The sequence below is a fragment of the Halichondria panicea genome, chromosome 15, assembly GCF_963675165.1.
Source record: "Halichondria panicea chromosome 15, odHalPani1.1, whole genome shotgun sequence".
In the NCBI taxonomy this organism is placed as follows: Eukaryota; Metazoa; Porifera; class Demospongiae; order Suberitida; family Halichondriidae; genus Halichondria; species Halichondria panicea.
The window spans coordinates 3,811,591-3,833,266 of record NC_087391.1 but is presented as its reverse complement, the minus strand read 5'-3'; the positions used below and the strand labels follow the sequence as shown (position 1 = coordinate 3,833,266).

At 40.3% G+C, this 21,676-nt stretch overlaps 3 protein-coding genes and 1 non-coding gene across 4 annotated transcripts; 2 read left to right on the top strand and 2 right to left on the bottom strand.

Annotated features, from left to right (window-relative positions):
• Positions 1 to 1,761: 1,761 nt before the first annotated feature.
• LOC135349441 (arylsulfatase A-like) lies at positions 1,762 to 5,771 on the bottom strand. The gene is made up of 11 exons (XM_064547973.1): positions 5,599 to 5,771; positions 5,124 to 5,328; positions 4,826 to 4,965; positions 4,683 to 4,764; positions 4,049 to 4,165; positions 3,697 to 3,904; positions 3,511 to 3,649; positions 3,010 to 3,123; positions 2,772 to 2,875; positions 2,290 to 2,449; positions 1,762 to 2,024 (listed from the first exon to the last, which is right to left on the bottom strand). The coding sequence occupies exons 1-11, from the start codon at positions 5,701 to 5,703 to the stop codon at positions 1,851 to 1,853; spliced, it is 1,548 nt and encodes a 515-aa protein (XP_064404043.1). The 5' UTR covers positions 5,704 to 5,771; the 3' UTR covers positions 1,762 to 1,850.
• On the top strand, positions 5,763 to 13,672 carry LOC135349438 (polypeptide N-acetylgalactosaminyltransferase 2-like). Its single transcript, XM_064547971.1, has 15 exons — positions 5,763 to 5,988; positions 6,177 to 6,424; positions 6,760 to 6,858; positions 7,524 to 7,591; positions 8,663 to 8,728; positions 8,779 to 8,900; positions 8,948 to 9,035; positions 9,105 to 9,189; positions 9,243 to 9,346; positions 9,518 to 9,644; positions 9,862 to 9,954; positions 10,971 to 11,054; positions 12,280 to 12,409; positions 12,506 to 12,651; positions 13,481 to 13,672. The coding sequence occupies exons 1-15, from the start codon at positions 5,791 to 5,793 to the stop codon at positions 13,578 to 13,580; spliced, it is 1,758 nt and encodes a 585-aa protein (XP_064404041.1). The 5' UTR covers positions 5,763 to 5,790; the 3' UTR covers positions 13,581 to 13,672.
• On the top strand, positions 7,769 to 7,909 carry LOC135349456 (U4 spliceosomal RNA). Its single transcript, XR_010398920.1, has one exon. It is a non-coding gene; the product is annotated as a U4 spliceosomal RNA (small nuclear RNA).
• Positions 13,673 to 13,693: 21 nt separating the features above from the next.
• On the bottom strand, positions 13,694 to 19,744 carry LOC135349434 (polyunsaturated fatty acid 5-lipoxygenase-like). Its single transcript, XM_064547966.1, has 6 exons — positions 19,461 to 19,744; positions 18,923 to 19,279; positions 16,514 to 16,980; positions 16,038 to 16,283; positions 15,207 to 15,980; positions 13,694 to 14,068 (listed from the first exon to the last, which is right to left on the bottom strand). The coding sequence occupies exons 1-6, from the start codon at positions 19,591 to 19,593 to the stop codon at positions 13,886 to 13,888; spliced, it is 2,160 nt and encodes a 719-aa protein (XP_064404036.1). The 5' UTR covers positions 19,594 to 19,744; the 3' UTR covers positions 13,694 to 13,885.
• Between the last annotated feature and the right edge of the window lie 1,932 nt (positions 19,745 to 21,676).

Here is a 21,676-nt window from a genome sequence, read left to right as displayed (position 1 = left end):
AGACAGCGGGGGGACAGGGGGGCAGTTGCTCCCCCCCTAGCATTCTAGATATGCAGAGGAGGTATGACATCCGCGACGGCGTGTCAAAGGAAATGTTTTAGATACACATTCCTTAGATCAAAGTTCAATATAATAAGAAATGTGTGTGTTTAAGACACGCGGATGTCGTACCTCTTCTGGATCTGCACTCTACGCCTCTGGGAAGCAAGAGCATCTTCTTAGTACAATCTACCTTGTTTTAGTTGCTTCATGAATAGCTAAGTTGGTGCCACGGCAGCAAGTTAGAAGTTGCCATATTCAGAGGATATGGAAAACAGTTCACTTAGTAAAAATTTTCAGCTGTTATTTTGCCACCCCTGCAAACCTAAGCTATCTACGGCCCTGACAATGCTACGTGTGGGTATGGCGCATGGGCAACTAGTTGTGGCTTGTGAACAGATGAACATTCAACTCCCAAATACATCCACTACACATGTGCATAGTAGCTAGTCTCCTTCTCTGTATAGGAATGCTAATGAGTGGGTAGATATACTCTAGCTACTGCATGATGAACTTGGTATTTATAATACAACACCTATTTAGTAAGTGGGTGCATAAGAACGGCAATGGTGTGGGGTACAGTTATATAAGATATGCATGTGATGCTTACACTTATCGAGGTACCGTGTACTCCACACCTGATTCAGTTATTTCTGTGTACATGCACATGTGCAGATTCAGCAAGTCCTTGGCAAGAGCAAATGAGACGATAACCAATTATATCTTCAAGCTGCTCCTATTTTACTTGTTAAATCACATGCCACAACTGTTTGTCCACGACACTCGACGACACCCACACATAGCATTGTTCTTCGACTTCTTTCCCCATCCTGAAATACAATAAAGAACACCTGCAAACTCACCCACTCGAGGCTCACACAATTAAAATTATTCACACAGTTACATCTGTTATAATTATTATAATAATTATGCATGAATTTGAACTGGGTGAGTTTGCTTCATTGTATTTCAGGGTGAGAAAAGAAGTTAGATATACAATGCTACGTGTGGGTGTACAGTTGTAAGACATGCATGTGATGCTTATACACTTATCACAGGTGCCATGCATGCATGCACGCCACACCTGATTCAATTTCTGTGTACACATGCATGTGCAGACTCAGCAAGTCTTCCTGTGTATACCAGGCCAGGAGCAAATGAAAGGATAACCTCCCAAATTCAATTACATCAGCTGCTCGTATTTTACATTCGTAATAATTATGGTCAACCCTACATGCAGTCATGGTTTTTGGCATTGGTGGGAAGGGATTATTTGAAGCACAGAAGAGATGTGAACAACCTATAACATTCATACCAACAACATCAAGCGCTCGGCCACTGTTGAGATGGTGGGACAAAGTGTGCATGTTCTGGAGGGACATGCACCGAGGCTCACCTTCTCTCTCAGTGCACCCACAATGAGGTAAGCCAGGCTTTTTATTCCTCACAGTTTTTTCCTTGCTGGTCAAATAGTGTATCTAAAATTAACAACACTTGCCATGGACTAAATAATAATAATTAATGGTAGTCAAGGGTACCAATTTTCAACATCAACCACATTTTATTTAACAAAATGTTTTTAGAGGCCATTCTATGAAATTTAAGTGCCTCAAAAATTCCCGCTATACAGTATAGGTACTTGTTCAAGGCTTTGATAAGGTAGTAATTTATTAGAGGACGTGGATACTATCACAGTATCCGCCATGCGCAGCAACATGTTCATTATTTGTAGCAAAATCAGTTTAATATGACATAACTATTACAGAACAAAAACTAATAATGCATATTGAAAGAGCTCACGGATAAAAAGTTTAAACAAAGGCAATGCTCATATCTGGTCTCAAGATTTCACTAACTCCATCAGTGGTACAGCAATCTGGGAAGGGCGTGCAGCCAGGCTTAGCACAGGGCTCGTACTGAGGATTGAGCCCTCGCCCCATCTGACTCTCCCCCCACACCATGCCAGCCTCAAATGCACTCTTTGCCTGTGCAAAAAGTAACAGTGTTATGTAAGTCAGACATCCATGAAGCATACTCTACAGTTACAAATGATACCGCTCTTTCTACAAATGTTTTCGAGATAGACTTCGGAATAATAGTGTACAGGTATTAATACTAAGATTACCATGCCAGTGTTCTGAGGGTCAAAATAGAGATTTGATACTAGCACTGAGAGTAGCAGGTATAATTACCTAAACTTATGGTAGTATGATTCATCGCCAACAATGTTACAGAAATGGAGTGACTTACATCATCAATCTGCTTCATAACGTTACTGTAGTCTTTAACGTTGAGTGCATAAATCTCCCCGGGATCATTGTGCAGGTTATAAAGAAGAGGTGGGTTGTACTTGTGTAGGGAGTAGTTGCCACGACATACTTCATCAGGGTAGAAATCTGGAGCTAGGCCACTGCACAAGGAAAACAGTCCCATAATAATTATTTATTGCATGTTGTAACAGTGCGACCAGCACCTACATGGTTATTTAAGCAACTATTGTACACATTTACAACAAGAACTTCATTGTTCTGAACATTATAGCTAACGTACATGTAACAGTTACAAAGAGTGAACTAAGTCTTTCCACAGATTTCAAAATCAGCCTCATTTTATTCTGCCTCAATACCAACACTCATCAATGATTACGAGGTTCCACTGTATACCTAATGAGCCCAACAGTTCATGGCCAGGCCTCATTGTCATAATACTGACAATAATAATATGCAGCTCACCCATTAGAATAGTAGTGAGCCTTGTACTGGTTCCACCTTACAGCGTAAACTCCCAGCTTCGGATCAGGGCTGGAAGGATAGTAAATGTAGACACTTCTGCCGCTCTGCATGTCAAAACATAGTTGAAACATTACTTTCTTGCTAACGTTTGTTAAGTATGATCTAGCCTGAGTATACAATGTACATATTGCTAAATGAAAAGTACCATACACACTAGTACTCACACATAAATAGTCACCTTCTTATTGCCGAATAGGATTGGTGCCATGTCGACACCGTCCATGGTGACATTGGGCAGCTTTCCTCCGGCCAGACTCATCAGAGTGGGGAACACATCCACTGTACCAGCCAGCTGAGCAATTAACAAGACTAACATTATACACAGTACTGCGCATTAAATCTAAGACAACCTCTTCACCCATAAGTACACTGTACCGGTACACATATATTACGCTGACATTTATTAATAGTCTATACCGTATAGCGCGAAATTTTCGAGGCACTTATATTTTGTGGAAGGTCTCTCAAAGCATTTTGTTGCACAATATTCATGGAATGACTGTTTACTGGAAGCCACGCCTTTAATCTTTGCACGTTATAGCAGATAATTCTAACAATTTTCGTGGACTTAATTTTCATGTAGGATTGCTAACCCACGAAATCTGTGAAAATTAAGCCCCTCGAAAATTTCGCGCTATACGGTATACAGAAAGTGTCAAATTCAAATAACATTCTTCACCTCCATTGTTCGTCCTACTCTGATCTTGTTGGGCCACCAAGCGATACCGGGCACCCTCATTCCTCCTTCCCAGGTAGTTCCCTTACCACACCTCAGCAGACCACCATTACCACCTCTGATCTGCCTCACAAAAGAGGGGCTGGGAAGTCAACATCGTAACACAATAATGAACATGCATAGTTTTACCCATTATCAGAGGAGAATAAAACAAAAGTGTTGTCATCGATTCCTGCATTCTTGAGGAACTGGAATATCTGCCCCACCCCCCAGTCCATCTCACTTAGGGAGTCACCGTACGGCCCTCTGATACTGGAATTGGTGAACATCTTGCCAGCAAACTGAGGGTGATGGTTGTGCTGGAAGGACATGTACAGAAAGAATGGTGACTTCTGATCTGGGGGAAAAGAGTGAATTATATATATGTTCCTATAGTTCAACAACTGAATAACTCAACTAGCAATGAAGACCGGTAATTAACCATGCAGCTACCTTTGCATGTATAATGCTGATACTGAGCAACAACGTATTTGAAACTTACCAACTGCTGAATTGATGAAGGATTCTGCTCCCTTTACTAACGTAGCTGTGATCTCAGTAAGGTCTACTGGCTGTTGAACTATCTCCTCATTGTGGAACAGTGGACAGGGAGTGGTGCCTGCAAAAGCAAGGGTTTCATCTAGTGAGGGGGAGGCAGGGGTGAACCTTCTCCCCAAAAATCTTGTAGAATAATGACATCATCACATTAGTACTGTCTATGTTGTGCAATAATAGATCTACTGTGATCGATGCACTAGCATGTATAGGGTGTGTGATCAACACATGTGGGAGTGGCCAAACCTTCCCCCCAAACTTTTAATCCTAGATGAAACCTTGGCAATGATACGTTAAAAATTCATGATGCGTACACATGTGATTCTTACAGCTATGCATCAATTATCTTACATGTACATTATTATTATGGTGTGAATCTGTTTCACACTTATCCATGTTTAGAACGGCTAAGAATACTTCTTACACATTGTAAGTCCATGGCTATGCATGCAGAAACAAAGCCTATATCTCCGACACTGACTAAAAAACAATCTATTCAATTCTACAAGTTGTAGCTTTTATTTAACATTCTGGCTAATACACGCGATCCCAATGCTTGACTTTAAGGGCTCATGGCTCACCTGTTTGGCACTGGTCAAAGCATGGTGCTTTGGGGTAGAAGCACACAAGACATGGACACATATCATGAGCAAACGGAATTCCCTAAGATCAAATATTTATCACACAGATATATTATATCTACATGTAAGAAATTTACGCTCACCATGTAAGTATCAAATCCCTGTCTGGTAGGTAGGTATTCGTTGTCCTTTCCTACACCTAAATGCCACTTCCCAAACACACCAGTTTTGTACCCGACATCTTTCAAACTTTCAGCAATAGTGGTTTCGTTTAGAGGCAAACCTGCAGAACAAATACAGCCATGTAACGTGTCTTATATGTGATGTGAATCTGCTTCACTTTTCCATGTATATAGGAGATCTTGAGCGGTCTATTAAATATTGTATGATCTTGAAAGTCCATTACAATCTATCCCAAGTATCACTTGTCACAAAGCCTACCTCCGACACTGGGACTGAAGAACACTCCAGGCCACACCCCATTGCGTGTCTGGTAGCGACCAGTAAGGAGAGCAGCTCGGGATGGGCTGCACACAGGACTGGAGGAGTAGAACTGAGTGAAGAGGAGGCCCTCGGAAGCCATCTTGTCTAGGTTAGGAGTGCTGGACGTCGGGTGACCATACACTGAAAGATCTCCAAAACCAACCTGCAAGGGTGCAAAAAATAGTCAATTAATAATTTGGAAAGTGGTATAGATCTACATACACGTACACCATTAGCTAGCTGACTGTGGCAGCCATTCAAGTTACAGTGTATTTAGTCTAGATCTAGACATCATTTTGGTGAGCTACGAGATGCTAGTTACAATGAGCTAGGTGGTGCAATGAGCTAGGTGGTACATGGTGCAATGAGCTAGATGGTGCACAGCCGGCCAATCATATCATAGCAGCTTCACATCATATCCCACTGCACTCACGTCATCGGCAAAGAGGATAACAATGTTGGGTTTAGCCTGTGGAGTGGCAGAGCCTTGGACCAGCAAATATACTAGACTAGCAACACACAACCTTAGCAGCTTCATCTTCTTTCAAAGGTATGCTTCTTTATAAAGTCACATCATCAATGCGTGGGAGGGGCTCTAGGTGTGGTGCACTTTAATTGGAACGTAATGCTTCTACCTGGCCAGTTGAACAGTCTACCTAGGTACAGCTGGTACAGCATTGAGAGGACCGAGTGCAATCAAGGAGGATCTCTGAGGATGAGGTTTAAGATCAGGCACTTAGTAAGCATTCTATTAGTCATCTGGGTGCTGGTTACCTTCTATTTCCTGGCTCCCTCCCTATTTGGACCATCCAAACAAAAAGTCGTAAGTAGCTAGTGCATGTGTATTTATAGCACTACCGTAGTGAGACACTATTAAAGTGATGAAATCATAGACAGTATTTTAAAATGTCATTGTACTAGTTTCGCGAGTCTGCTTGCAACACTAGCATTGTACCTCACGCACCAATCGTTTTTGTGTGATACATATACTAACTGACTCTCCTTTAATAGTATGATCATCGCTCACCTAATGAGAAAGTCATTCACAGTAACGAAATTTTGAGCCATGAAAAACCGCTGGAAAAACTACCACTGGAGCGTAGTGAACCCCATTCGCCTAATCTGGTTGGCTTCAATGAGACACACTATATGCTGACTGCTCCACGGGACCACGATGCATACAAAAAAAATGCGTTCAATCAAGAGGAGAGTGATAAACTGGCCAGCAACAGGGCTGTACCAGACTCAAGGACTAGAATGTGAGGACAATAATGCTTTCACAAGGACTAACAAGCTCTAAATGAGCCTATAGAGGGTTTATTTTTAGATTCTGCTCTCCTCTACATGTACATGTACTTGTACGCAGATCTAATTGGCAAGGTTGTAAGATCGAAGCACAAGCTTGTGTACATTGACATCACAAGATGACAGTTACAACTGTATATTTTGCACTGTATGGTATAAGCTGCCAGGAAAATTTCCCATTTTTCCTTGGCAAATCTCATTGTTGTGTATTTGAGTCGATTATCAAATGCCCACAAAAAGGTATCTAATCGGTCTCTTGACACTTTAATAAGTCCCTCTCTTATTGCAGGTGTCGTTCTGTGGAGTACGATAAAGACTTGCCGGACACTAGCGTCATCGTCACTTTTCACAATGAAGCAAGATCCACTTTGCTCAGAACAGTTGTCAGGTACACGACCGTATTGCGGGTTTTCATGGCTGTTGTAAATTTGGTTCCTCGAACCCTAGTGCATGTACTTTACAGATTCTAGTTCAGATTGTTTCTTATACCACACTTTCGTCATCACTAATTGATCTCATTGGTCAACAGCTGTACGATATATAAAAAAATAACATACAGCCCCAGGCATGCACATTTTAAGTTTTTTAAGAAAGTAAGCAAAGAGAAAGGAGCCATGCTTGACGGTACTAAGACTCCAGCGACGGCAGAAACACGAAAGCTGCTCTCCAACAAGATGGCTAAGCCTCCATGAGTCCATGGGCATGATTTAGATACATTTTATCCAAGAAGAGCTTGCGTCTCTAGTAAGGAACGTCGAATGGCCAATGCTTGGACCAAGGAAGCTCCTGAACATCTGTAGGAATGATATGTTGGTCAACTAGCTTTTTAACGGCTGCAAAATCTGGCATATAGTCTTGCTGTTTTTGCAGTCTGCATCGTGGATTAAATCCTTTATAGTGCTGCAGTCACGTGGTATATAGGTAATCTATAGATTACCTATATACGTATTACCATAGATAGTAGATGAAGGGTTAGGGTTATCTATGGTATTACTAGCCATTACTGGCATTATTGGCTGCATGTAGTGAGACTGTTTTTGGTTGTTTGTACAGTGTCCTGAATCGAAGCCCACCTGAGCTGATTCGAGAGATCATTCTTGTTGATGACTACAGTGACAATCGTAAGATGTTCTTCAGTGTGCTGTACATTGTATTGCTAATCGAGGAATGGAATGTCAATGTTAATAGTATTCATTGACATCACATAGTCGTACAAACGTTTTCTACATTCCTTCGATAACCACAAATGCCAGTAAGTAGTGACCGCTATAAAAGCAGCTTACTGTGCAGTTACGATCAGCTTTGCGCAGTGGCAGTACCATAGCCAATGAGGTTTTACCGAGGCGTGGTTATTGCTAGTTGAAAACTTATCCCAATATCCCGCAATGACGACGTGAAATACCGTCGGCATTTGCAATTTTTGGAGACCACCACGGTGGTCGACTTACAAAATGAAATGAAATGAAATGAACTTATGGATGTTTTACAATTGAGGACCCTTACCAGTTTTGAATTGTAAAGCACACATAAGATAGAAGAGGGATTGGTGGTAACTGGAGTAACATCCGTGGTTTAATTAAGATGGGCTTTACCTGTGGTTTAATTGAGATGGGTGTTATCTCACTCATATTTAAATATCTATACTGCAGTTATACCAACCAGCACGCTTATACGTTTTAGCAATACAAAGCAGCTGTACGCTTATAACTTTGGAATGTCCCTTTTTACTGGGTGTGGTCAGTCATTAGCAAGTACCAGTTCTACCATTGCTTCCTGAAGCCGAATAGTGAAAATTCCCCGCTGTACAGTAATTCACTTTCATGAGCAATGAATTGGAAATGCTGGATAACCCTATATATAACTGCTTTCATTTACGTTGCGTCAAGCATCTAGGATGCAATCCTCAATACTTGCATGGTTTTCTGCTTTTAACTCTGAACGCTCACGGCATTTGCAATACTATCTTCCATCACCAATAGTAGAGGCAATTTTCACATTTGTGAAAAGCAACACCATTTGACGGATGCGGACTACATTTGGCATTGCAACCTTGTTGTTGGAACACAAGAACATACTTTCCATGATTTTCGGTTATTAAATTGATGTGAGAGGCTAACAATACCAATTTTAGTGTGACAGTCCTCATACACAGGCTTTTCTACTAGTTTTATGAACATGTGTTCTCCCTGCAGCTGATGATGGTCTCATGCTTGAAAAGCTGCCTAAAGTGAAAGTGCTTGCTAACAGTCAAAGAGAAGGTAGGCATTACCATACCTCCATTGCAATACAAAGTACGTCTCTTGCCAAGGTCTTGTACGGTCGAGGGTAAAGGGTGCTGACTTTGCAACTGGTGACGTACTCACATTTTTGGACAGCCATTGTGAATGCAACGTGGGCTGGTTAGAACCTCTTCTACAGCATGTGAAGAATGTGAGGAATTAATGTAACAACCACTACCTTTATTCACCAACTTGCAGAATCCCCTAGCTGTGGCTAGCCCAATTATAGATGTTATCAATATGGACAATTTTCACTACGTTGGAGCGTCTTCAGACCTAGTAGGAGGTGAGTGGTGTATTGGACAGGAGTACATTGTATTGATATTTCATGAAAAATCAATGTGTGGGTGTGTAGGCTTTGACTGGAGCCTACATTTCAAGTGGGATGGATTGTCACCTGAACGCAGAGCAAAACGAGTCTCCCCAACAACTCCTATTCAGTAAAGTCACCCAGTTAGTGTTGATACTGCTCACAAGTTTGTTTGGCTTCCAGATCTCCTATGATAGCAGGAGGCCTCTTCTCTATGAGAAGACAGTGGTTCATTGACAGTGGGAAATATGATACAGATATGGACATCTGGGGTGGAGAAAACTTTGGTAAGAGCAGTTTTTGCGGCGTATTATATGTAGAATCTCAAATTGCAGAGGTAATGTACATGTATATTTTATTTGTGTGACCCTCACTACCTAAAATAACTAAATTGTGCTTTGGTGTTTCCTATAGACTTTGAGAGTTTAAGTTGGGACCATTCACTATTTTCCTTGCAGAGATCTCTTTCCGTGTGTGGATGTGTGGAGGCTCTATGGAGATTGTACCATGCTCACGAGTGGGTCATGTATTTAGAAAGAGACACCCATACAGCTTCCCAAAAGGAAATGCAGTAACCTACATCAAGTAAGTCTAAATACCAGTAAGTGATCTGCATGGGACTAGCATGCCAATTTCCTGGGTTTCTTATCAGGTTATGTTTGAAACCTTAACAAAGCAAAACACTATGGACTAACGCATTTCACAATGTGTTTTTGTCACGCTTTCACTATGCTACATGTAGGTTCTCGTATACATGAGTACAGTGTTGCTGCATTCCACACACTGTACCACCCCCTCTCAGAAACACCAGACGTACTGCTGAGGTGTGGATGGATGAGTATGCCAAACACTACTACGCTGCTCGACCGGGTGTTAAAGGAAGGGATTATGGAGAGTAAGTTATACTAGGCTTAATCTGAGCATGATCTATAGACTAATGCACTGTAGTAGTTGCAGCATCAGAAAGACCTAGCTTTGAGAAAGGCATCATGGCGTAGCATAATTATATAGCAATCCACTAACCTTTCACTGAAATTGTATGAAACCAATTTGCTTTCTGTTCAGCCCCACAAAGGCTAGTATACAGCCAATATACTAGGGAATCTGGCGCAGGCTTATATTGTCACCTTAAAAACAGCCTGTGCATGGCTAGTCAGATTACGTGATCATGACTCTTGAAGTGAGTCATCAAGCTTGTAAGGCCTGCTTTGTGTTATTGTATAGCGGGTATTTATATCCACAAATATTAAAATCACATGCAAAAGGCTGAAGTCCACGACAATTAAATCAGCGAAATCCTCCCCAATAGTCTTTGCGCGAAATATTATACTCTAAAAATACACACGCTATACTCGGTATTTACGAATTAAATTATCCATTTTGACAGCAATGAGGAGTGCCTAAACGCTTTTATGTTGAACCAGGACTGGTTGAACACATAAATAAGCTCACATGATCCAGTTTCATATTCCTCTTCTCATTAAATCTTTGTTAGCCAGCAACATCCATTTTCTGTGTACATGGATAAGACTACACAAAGAAAGTTTTTAATAATTATGGACAATGTCCATTAAGGTGACATTTGCTATGTTTGCGTATTATAAGAGTGTATTCGCAGATAATTGATATACAATAAAATAAAAATCACTCACTCTGAAAAGTTATATGACTATCATTATTTCTCACAATCTTGAGCAAAATTTAACCAGTAAAAGTTACATAACGGTAAAATCACTGAAAATACGTTAATAATTTCTTTGTCACCTGAAGGTTACTTTATTCCATGTTATTTATATTGCATGTATAGTTGTCATGGAATAGGCCCCCTGAACAAATGTACATTCATAGCCATTCAGCCTAGTTCCCAAGACTGCTGTACATGTATCTAACCTGGCCCATTGATTTCTACAGCGTATCATCACGGAAAGCTTTACGAGAGACACTACATTGTAAGAGCTTCAAGTGGTACCTGGAGAATGTCTACCCTGAACTAAAGTGAGTGTATACACTTCACATGAGTATGAATTTCTGTCCCTGATTTTGACAATGAAGTCCTTGTATAAACTTAACGTGTATATTGATGTTACAGTCATTTTAGCAATATTCTGGGTAACTTGGCTGTAACCACAGTTGTAACCACATACATGTAGCTAATGATGAATATCATTAAGCACCACAAACATCCACCACTCAAGCACTGTGCAGTGTACACCATGATGCTTTGCACAGCCTCAGAGCAGCTCCATATGCCAATGAAACTCTTAATTGAAACTCTTAATTGAGAATGGTGTATCAAAGTGTCTGGGGTTTTTATTTCGAGATAACCCATAATTATCATACAACTTATTCAGTGATACTGTGCAGTAATGCATGTTGCTTTTCTTCCCCACTGCATGGCCTACCACACTGACACCACTTGTTTGTATATAATTATAGGAAAACTCCCAAAATTATTGGGGCAAGCAAGGTCAATTAATACACCATTTAGATTTCTCAACCGAGTTTTCATTGGCCGGCATATGAACAGGGTCATTTTTGTTAATTATCTAGTCTTGGGTTCTTTGACCTTTGCTTGGATTATAGCAGCTACCGTTTCTGTTGCTCTTTATCGTTTATTTGCCTGATTGGAAAGCTTGCTATACCTAGATCTATCCAGTACAGCAAACCAGTGCACCGAACTTTATACCCTTGCTACAGAAGGCTAATTTTCCATATCTTGTGGTTTTAAAGAATGCAATCAAAGGTCAAAGGTTTAAATCTGGGATTCTTCTCTCAAGCTGGCTCGTCTGGGGCGCGATAGCTCAACTGATTTTTGCTATGATTATGAAGAGGATGAAGCTATAGTGGTGGTGTATAAACCCATGCAGGGGCGCGAGGGTAAACTCAGTTTTACATGTAAACATAAGCCCACGTGATGCTTTAATTTGACATTGGGTACCTCCTCTGTGCTTGCTGTTACATGATTTTATAATTGATGCTTGCTGCTTACTGCATAAACATGGTTTAATAATCATTATCCTTATCTGTGGTTACAAATGTGGTTACAGCCAAGTTACACAGAATATTGCTAAAAGGACTGTAAATTGTAGTCGTTCTCTAGTGAGCTCAAAGTGTAGTCGTAAATTCTAGTAAGCTCAAATTCACATAAATATACTATGTGAAGTCTGTGGGGTGCATCTGTCAGTGTTGTACAGTGTATGAGATGATGCCACTGGTACAGGGTCCCTGATACTGATGTGTTGGCTGAAGGCCAGTTGAAGCACACTAACAATATGTGTATGGACACTCTGGGAGGCAGGGCCGGGGGCAAACTAGGCCTGTACCAGTGTCACGGAGAGGGAGGAAATCAGGTCAGCGCTTTGTAAACACACTTATATAGTACAATGTAGATGAGTTGAGCATTAATTTACAGTCATACATAATTATACATGTATATCTCTCGACAGGCCTTCTCTCTGACTAAGAGCAAACAGATCAAACATGAGAAGCTTTGTCTGGGTACTCAAGGAGAGCAAGTGGTATTGTGGAGCTGTATCAGTACCTCCTCAGATCAACACTGGGAGCTCACACAAAACGGGATGCTTAAACACATGTAAGCAACCTTAGTATAAACCTTAGTACCAGAGGGCAAACTTATGCTGTACATGTATCTATTGTGTGTGTGCGGGTGTGCGCATGTGCTTCTTGGATTTTAATTTGTGGATTTGCAAATTGGTTTTCGAGGGTTACCAGTTGAAAACAATAGTTTAAAAAAATGGGTTGATGTGTGGCATGCACCAGGCAGTTCTGCCACTATTGCATGTGCATTCTAGATGTGATTGCTCAACGATTGCAATGCGAGAGGCTTTCTATGTAATTATTTAGGCACATTTATACTTTTCGTGGATGCCAAACAAAGCTTCATTCTCAAGTTGCAGGCCCAGCTATAGTTTCAGTTGCAGTCTCTACACAGAGTCATACGTACAGTGCATCCAGTCTTCTAGAGAGTAGATTACCACACATTAAATAGTAGTAATGTAAATATCTTATGATTGGAACATTCTAAAAAAATAGCGCTGATACATGTGTAGGTGAACGTATTTAAAAATGTTTCCCTGACAACATAAGGTGGTGGGTTTGTGGTTATTAATAGAACTGACAGAATTTGTTGATATTATAGTGAGAAGAAAAAACCGACGGTTTTCGGCTAAGGGTCAGGGACTTTGTCACATATAATTTATAAAATTATAGATACATGTAAAGTTCGATGTTGCTTACATTGTAGACATCCTCCGCAGTGCTTTTAAATTTTCTATTTTTAGTGCAGTTTCGTTAGGTGCATGAGTATCTCTAATGGCTAAGGTCCAAAAATTACACACTGCATGTATAGAATCATTGTCCTATTCAAAACCACCAACTCACTTCTCACTTTTCCCATACAGTGCTGATGGTCTTTGCATTGACAGTATAACCGGAGAGGTCCATATTGTGACGTGTGAACCTGGTAGACAGTCTCAAGCATGGAATTTTAATAAACTATAATTTATAGCAATAGCAATTCGCACGAATCATTTTTTGTAGAAAATTCACCATCATTCATATATATTTCTTGATGATTGATCATTGACAAGTGATTACTGTCTTCATGCAGTCTTGCTGTTATACCATGGTATAATTATATGAAAGAAACAAGTTATACGATAATTATATGCACAAGTCAAACAAAATAATTCTAATTCTAACAGTCAAAATAGCTAATAAACTCATACAAGTATTAATTATAACTTCTATAACTATATAGATCTTATTGTAGTATTAACCATAATTATAGCAATCAAATCCAAGTCTCAAATAGTAATACTGTTTGGGATATTTTCAGGCAACATTGCAGTGTACTGCATATCAATAGGCAAGCCTTTGTTTCGGGCTTTAATACTTTCGGAGACCTCCGTCAGGGCTGTCTTGAGGTTTTCTAGGCTTGTTCTGGCTTTTTTCTCTGAAAACATCTGCATAGTATCTCCAAGGAACCTCTGTGCCAGATAAAGAACAGAGTGAATTGTTTGTTATTGCATGGCATATATAATCCCACACATTCAATTAGTAAAGTAGACTCTATATGATTATTATTAGGATGTACTATTACTGCATAACAACCGAATGATATACCTACTTATGCAATGAGTGATGCAAGCTGCGCTGTGATAATCAAATGTCTCTCGCTATGTGTTTTACTTTGCTCCAAAAGTATCAGGTATTAGAGTGGTATAGTGTGTTTGTGTCTGTGTGTAGACTGCTACAGCTGCTCAAGGCCAGGATCAAAGAAGTGCAAGTAAGAGCTTCTAGTCATGATTGCAGTTCATGAATTTTAGACTCGAGCTTTTGGCATTGATCGTTTTTAACAACAATCATGGCCGATCATTACCCACTCTTTGAGTTTGCAATGCTCATCATTGTGTATAAAAAAGCTATTAGTAGCTTTATGTTATCAAGGGCGTATGAGAAAAGAGCGCATGCAACTCACTATTAGTCCAACGTGCGAGCAAAAACTTTATTTGATCTCTATCTGCTACATGTACTTTAAAATCAGACAGCCTACAATCTATTTTTATAATTACTTTCCAGTAAATTCCACCGCCCACTGACAGTTTTTGCTCGCAAGCTGTTGCATGCCCTCTTCTCTCATGTGCCCTTGATGTTATGTAGTTTTGGCACATCCACCGAGGCATCAGCAACCGCGGTGCTTTCATTACATAGGCGTAGGAACCAGGGGGGCAAGGGGGGCAGTTGCCCCCCTCAGCCAAATATTTTGCTTTTTCGCCCCCCTTAGCCAGCACTGCTCTCTAATTGAAAAATTGAGAATTTTAAATTGTGTCTCAGTGATATTGGTATAACATATTGTTTGCCCCCCTTAGGTAAAACATCTTCCTACCCCTATGCATTATAGTATTAATTATTGTTATTTGCAATAAAAGAGGAGCTTAATGGAAACAAAAGTCTATCTGATGGCTTGATGAATGATCTTCAAGGATATAGAAGCATATTTATCTAGATACAATGTAGAACTTTTAAGGCGCGCCTATAGGGTTAATTATACCGGACTTAATTATGAATAGGGCATGGCATTCCATTCCTTTCGTCTACATCTCCAAGCCAGTTCATATTACATACCTCATTTTGACTGTACTGAGAAAGGAGGTGAGTGGTGCCAACGCATTTCATGGCTGTTTCTTCCTCTGGTAGCGTGTTGAGGAGGGACTGATAATCTGCAATGCCTTTCTTGGTGAGTGGTGGTCGGCGAACACCAAATGGAGCATTTGGCACGAATCGATAGTAGTAATACTGCATGAAGTTAACAGAAGCATGCTGGGCTGATCCAGTGAACATGATCAGAGTGCAGTAGAGCCTCAGCTCTTCCTTGGAACTCATTTTATTGGGGAAGCCATGTCCGACAGGAGCATCACGGTATGCTGGGAAGCCATGGGTGTGAATATCTTCTGCCCATGCTTGCAGCTCCTTGTCTTTTATAACATCATCGTCTGTCAGGTAAAACTCGTTGATGATATCGTCGACATAGCCCTCCAAAGCATCCCACACTTTGATCCCATCGTCTCGATAGTAGTAGCCAGGCAGCTGCTCAGCATTGTCCACTCCTCGCTCCTTGGCCGAGCGCTTGATGTTGGCAGTATGAACGTTGTAGGTTGCTCCACATCTCTTCCATGACTCAATTAATCCCTCACCGCCAATGCCAAAAAACGAGTCAATGGCACCTCCGGGGTTGATAAGAGTTTTTCGAGCACGAGAATTGATTGCTATTGTGTAGCGAAGGTATGGTACGAGCAGCTTGAAAATAGGATGTGGATCTGGGAGGTTACGTTGAGTGCCCATAGAATATGCTTCCATGGTAGCATGGCAAGAAGTGTAGTGTGTGAAGGCTTGATGAATCTACACATGTATATACGCAGTAATAAATAGAAAATGCATGTTAACGTAAAATCTTACCTGGCTGTGTGCACTCTGATAGTAGATTTTAGCCAGCAGCCAATCAATCCAGCTGTCATTGGGCAAAAAGATTGGATTATTTGTCTTTTCTTCCTCCCTTACACCTTGATTCAACTGGATAGCAATGGGAACCAGTTTCTTGGCCTTATTCACATAGAGTAGGCAGATGGGGGCAACGTTGAAATATCCCACTCTCGCTTTGAGCCCGTCCATGACTTTCATGTCACATATGTAAATGTGTCCAGCCTGCATGTGAGTAAGATATAACAAACGAGTGTAATTATACTGCCTCTTTACCCTTGAGACAAAGAGACCTGCACCTATTATAGGAATTCAAACTGAAGCACCACACATGCTGATGTCTTGGCGGAAGCTACACTAGATAGACCTAATGCAAGACTTTTTGTCTGCATCCATCAGAGATATTTATACCGTCTTATAACTATGGAGTTATAAATATAGGTGAAATCACACACCTTCATTTCTTCTTCAAGAGATAGGCTCATAAATGGCTGAACCATTTCGTTGGTCACAGGGAAATTGGGTGGTACAGCCCTGCACCTCTCGATGAAAATTGGATTGACTCCATTCATCATTTGTCGTCCAAATTCCACATCTGATGTCCAACGCCCAGCCTCATAGAGCTGCCTCTCGCCCCCCAACTTTCTTGCAAGTACCTCATAGCCATGGAGATCATCACAATCGACAAAGAAGCTTGCGATCTTTAGGGTGCCAACAATTTTCATACCATCAGTCTTAAAATTGATACTTTTGACTGCTCGAAATTGCTCATCAGCAGGTAGCTTCGCAACGGTGTCATCAATTCCAGATGGAATGCCACTAGCCTCATCTTTACTCCACCTATAAACCTCTCGGCGGTGTAACAGCTGGTGAACTCTCTGTTGAAGCAAAATTTTGTTCCCAGCCACATCCTTTTCTGTAGCTACAATTAATGTATAAGAAAGTGGTTAAGGATTTTCTATTAGATTACGCTATACAAAAATACGAGTGTCAAGCACTGCGATGCTAAATGTTATGACGAGGCGGCCTTAAAAAATGAAGCATCAGATAGTACTTGTGCCATTTCCGTCATGCCCTCTTAATGCTTTGTCATAGTTTATTTACTCCATTTCAAAATGTTCGTTTTCTTTGTTACAAGCGCTTCTATTTAGTGATGATAAGCTGAAAGAGTCCATGTGCAGAAGTCTATAACTATGGAATACCAACTACACCTGTAGCCATGGAGATCAAGGGAAAAATACGCTAAATGTCATAGACTAGGATCTACAACTGTAGTAACCACACAGACCGATTCTGTGGTTGGAATAAAAAGCACCCAGTTCTCGAAGCATCGAAGCTACAACTGCTCCATGGTTGAAATGCATTACACAGCTACATTTATAAGTGATCTATGCTACAATTATCTTGCCAACAAAAGATTTGTTTTCGAATAAGCTATAGTTGCTTAACAGTCATTGCATGAAGTCTAGCAATGCTACATCTTGCAAACGAACTCTTTGTTCTCGAGTAAAGGCTATAGTTTTGTAGCCTCATCCCCAGGCTTTACTTTTTTTGCTCTTGTCTATAGTTCTCAATATAAAATGAGTTAGTGATGGGAGGCAGTAAAGAAGGAAATGATGGACGTGAAAGAAAAAGTAAAGCCTGGGACAAAGAACAGAAAAAGAAGAGCCTGGGATCGAGCCTCACCGAGGCTAATAGTTTTTCCTATCAGTACATTGAAGGCCATTGTAGTCTCTCCAGAATCAAAACTGATCTGTTTATAGAATTCTACTTAGAAGTTAGCTCTACATATTAGAGCGATGCTAATTTGGTAGCTATAAGAAGCTGCAAACTACGTATACAAACCATGCAGTTAATGCACCGTTTCACACTCGTGCTCTATGGCCTCGCTGAAGTTCTTGAAGCATTATGTAAGCACTCGGCTTTGCCTCGAGCTATTAGCTACATGAGGCGAGGCCAATAATATCCATCCATGAGCACTTGCAACGGTGTATTAACAAGTACATAAAGCATTAATTAATGAAACCATAATTGACCACATACTATAATTATATTGAAAACTTTTGTGAATGAGCCAAATCAGCAGAAAAATTGACCCTTTGCGATCTCATTCTGGCAAGGATCGTGTGTATTTACCAGCTAATTTAGGTTTGGCGATTTTATTAATCAACACTGCATATGTTTGATCATGGCGCTCGCAAAACATTATGCCTCGGTGCGCATGCGCAAGCGAGGTATACGGTAGTGTGTTTGTGTGTGGCTTCTAGTCATGTTTTCTTGTATTCGTATTTGTGGATTTGCAAAATAAAGCTTCGTTCTCAAGTTATGCCTAGTTTTGCTTACTTGGAATGCCATTGCAGCCTTTTCAGAAGAGTCTGTAGCAAAACTTGTTCACCAAGTGTTGCTAGACTGCAACCAGAGAAAGCTTTAATCCAAGAATCCATGCAAATAAGAGAACATGCATGCATGGCTAGAAAGAGCTTGTAGCAACTGTTTGTTTTCAACTGTTGAGCAGTTATATAATATATATACAGGCGTCGCCGCCCTCTACCGTTGCACAGAAGGAGGGCACGGGACTCATGCAGGCCATCTATACAATTTTGTTCTGCTGATGGAATTCCAATCAGATTGCACGTGTGAATTAAGAGATTAACTGAGAGGCATGACCAACCCACATTATATTAAAAACTGATAACGCGTAACAGGCCAGAACAAAACTGTAGATATAGGCTTGATTCACATCCTCCTTCCATGCAGCGGTCGGTTCATACATCATATATTGATTTACATGCATACATGCAGTTAGCTTACCGTATCCTCGTACGGCTATATATATACGCCTTGAGGCACAACAAGCAACTCACTGGTAGTCGCAGTAATAGTGACGTGGCTGTCTCCATCAATCCAATGGTTGCAGGGAAATTGGTCGACTTCTTGCAGCTGTAAGTTGACTACAGTGACAAAGCTCACATACCAGTGATCTTCAAACCAACCGGAGTCACAACCGACTACCACAACCAACACCTTGCCCAAGTCATCATCAGTCACAATTGTCAAGTTGTTCAATGAATTTTTCCCAACTCGAAAATCAAACCAGCCTCGCAATGATAGTTTTTCAGTCTTCCCTTTGTCTCCCACCAGCATCACATAGGAATCACCAGTAGTTCCAGCATCCATTTGCTTGCCAGTAACAATTTGTACACCATAGTAGTACTTTCCATCTGGAATGGAAGAAAAGGAAAAATCATCCAAGTTGTCTGTTTGTATATAGATCTATAGTTTACCTATAGTACATAGTAATAGCTGAATATTTACTGTGTAAAGGACTGCATGTACAGCCATGCATGTCTAGTATATAGATGTATACAATGTTAAAATCTAACGTGAATTCTGCAGACTGACCTTGCTTCGATAATAAATGCTCAAAATAAGCGACAGTGACTACTTCTTCTCCATCAACAGATTCACCATAGCCTTCACTCTCTCGCTTCTGGATAGTGGATGACACCTTTTGAACTTCATAGACATCGGCCATTTCTCTGCATGGAAAGTTTCTTGCTCACTATAGAATCAGCTGCTGCCTGCATGTACATATGTGAATACAAGAAAAATCCGGTGTGTTTTATGCATGTGTAGCCAGACAATTGCATGCATTGTTCTTGGAATTTCAAATACAAAGTTCTTGGAATTTGGAAATACAAATACAAAGTTCTTGGAATTTGGAAATACAAATACCACTTTAATTTAATTAGCAATCTGACCCATGCATGCATGCAATAGTTCTTTGTTGTAAAGAGGCCCTGTGTGTCTTTGTGCACTACCCTGCATGCATGCATGTTCTGTTTTGTCAGTGTGTCTTTCTGTGATCTCTATTGTTACCTGAAACTCAACTCGCTAGCTATTGCTGCATGTGCGTGCATCATATCTCTTGCCAATAATTATTCTCTGTGTGTGTGCATATAATGTGTGCATTGTTGACTTAGTAAATTAATTTTGTACTAGATCTATATAGTTTTTATGTAAAGAGGCCGGCCCTGCACGTCTCTCTTGTTGTTTGTTGTTGGTGCATGTTTTATCACTATTATGTGGTGTTTGGATTTTGGATATAATTATAGAGATCTATAGCTACATATAATAATATGTAGCTATAATTGAATTCTGTGGTTTTTCTTTAAATAGTTAATCATGCATTAATCCTTGCATGTCTCTTGGAGCTGACTCTGGGGCTAGTTCTATAGCACTCACTTCTGCCAACATGCACTATACTAATATCTTAAACTCGTGCACATGTACACTGGATAGTGGTTAGGAGTTGGTAGATTTACCTATTCTTTATGCTCAAATTATCTTTTCAAATATTATTCCCACATTATTCTTCCAAAGCATAACATATACCCCATGTTGTCGCACAATTAAGTAACATCAAACTTGCAACATGACTAATACTGACCTGTATTTCCGTAAAACCTCTGCGGCAGCCTTATAAAGGTGCCTATATTTAGCATAATCAAAATTATGCTAGCATATAATCTACAAAAGGTGGTGGAGCCTCACAGTAAAATCTGTTATATATATATATAATTATCGGTTTAATATAATTATATCGGTACATCGGTAGAATATGTTACTTCGGTCTACGATACCCGATTAGCTTACAAACAAGTATACATGTAAACATGCACAGTTAACGGAAAGATTGTGCATGTGTACACAGTATAGCTCCTCTTTTAACATCATAATTATACCATAGCACTTCTGGGAAATCTATATAAGGAATGCTTATACAAACAATAATGGGGTATATAATTTACTTCGTTATGTTATGTATACCGTATAGTGGGTAATTTTCGTGGGGTAAAATATTCGTTATTTTTGTGGGTAGGCTGACCTCCACGAAATTTTAACGTAGGCGTGGCTTATCGGAACGTAGGAATGCCGTGCAGCCACGAGACTAAACGAAATTTTTACTCACGAAAATCACCTTTTCTCGAGTTGAACGAATTTTTTACCCCACGAAACTTACCCTCTATATGGTACTGTATAATTATATACCTGTATGGATTTGATAGTGTGCACAGGTGGGTCCCTGTGAACATTAATTTTAAACCACGAAACACAATAACATGCATACTTGCAAATGTGTGAACATTAACACAATAACATCATCATGCAGGAATGCATGCAGACCTTATCATAACCTTCCTGCATGTTTGTGGAAGCTGTGGTGCATGTGTATACACATGTTGGGAAGATGGTGAGATATATAGACGGCTGCTGGAATAACCTTCCTGCTTGTAGAAGCGTAGTGCATGTGTTACACATGTTGGGAAGGTGGTGAGATATAGACTGTCTGTTGGAATAACCTTCCTGCTTGTATATAGAAGCTGTGGTGCATGTGTATATACACATGCATGTTGGGAAGATGGTGAGATATACTGTATAGCGCGAAATTTTCGAGGCACTTAATATTTCATTGAATGACCTCTAAAAGCATTTCGTTGTACGCAATGTTTACACAGAGAAAAGAGGTGTGCTATTTTAGACCCTGAAGGTGTGCTAAACAGTGACAGCACAGTAGATGCGCTGACGGTTTTGTAGGCATAATTATAGCACAAGCC

Bases quoted from the DNA above. Each gene is read 5' to 3' on its own strand.
- LOC135349441 (XM_064547973.1), bottom strand. From the start codon at position 5,703: ATGAAGCTGCTAAGGTTGTGTGTTGCTAGTCTAGTATATTTGCTGGTC. The intron at 4,765-4,825 runs GTGAGCGTAAAT...ATTTGATCTTAG, and splicing joins AGGGATTTGATACTTACATG to GGAATTCCGTTTGCTCATGA. The intron at 3,650-3,696 runs GTAAAACTATGC...TTGACTTCCCAG, and splicing joins TTATTCTCCTCTGATAATGG to CCCCTCTTTTGTGAGGCAGA.
- LOC135349438 (XM_064547971.1), top strand. From the start codon at position 5,791: ATGCTTCTACCTGGCCAGTTGAACAGTCTACCTAGGTACAGCTGGTAC. The intron at 6,859-7,523 runs GTACACGACCGT...TTGTTTGTACAG, and splicing joins TTGCTCAGAACAGTTGTCAG to TGTCCTGAATCGAAGCCCAC. The intron at 8,729-8,778 runs GTAGGCATTACC...TCTCTTGCCAAG, and splicing joins TGCTAACAGTCAAAGAGAAG to GTCTTGTACGGTCGAGGGTA.
- LOC135349434 (XM_064547966.1), bottom strand. From the start codon at position 19,593: ATGGCCGATGTCTATGAAGTTCAAAAGGTGTCATCCACTATCCAGAAG. The intron at 16,981-18,922 runs GTGAGTTGCTTG...CATTAATTGTAG, and splicing joins CACTATTACTGCGACTACCA to CTACAGAAAAGGATGTGGCT. The intron at 14,069-15,206 runs GTATGTAATATG...TATCTGGCACAG, and splicing joins CTCAGTACAGTCAAAATGAG to AGGTTCCTTGGAGATACTAT.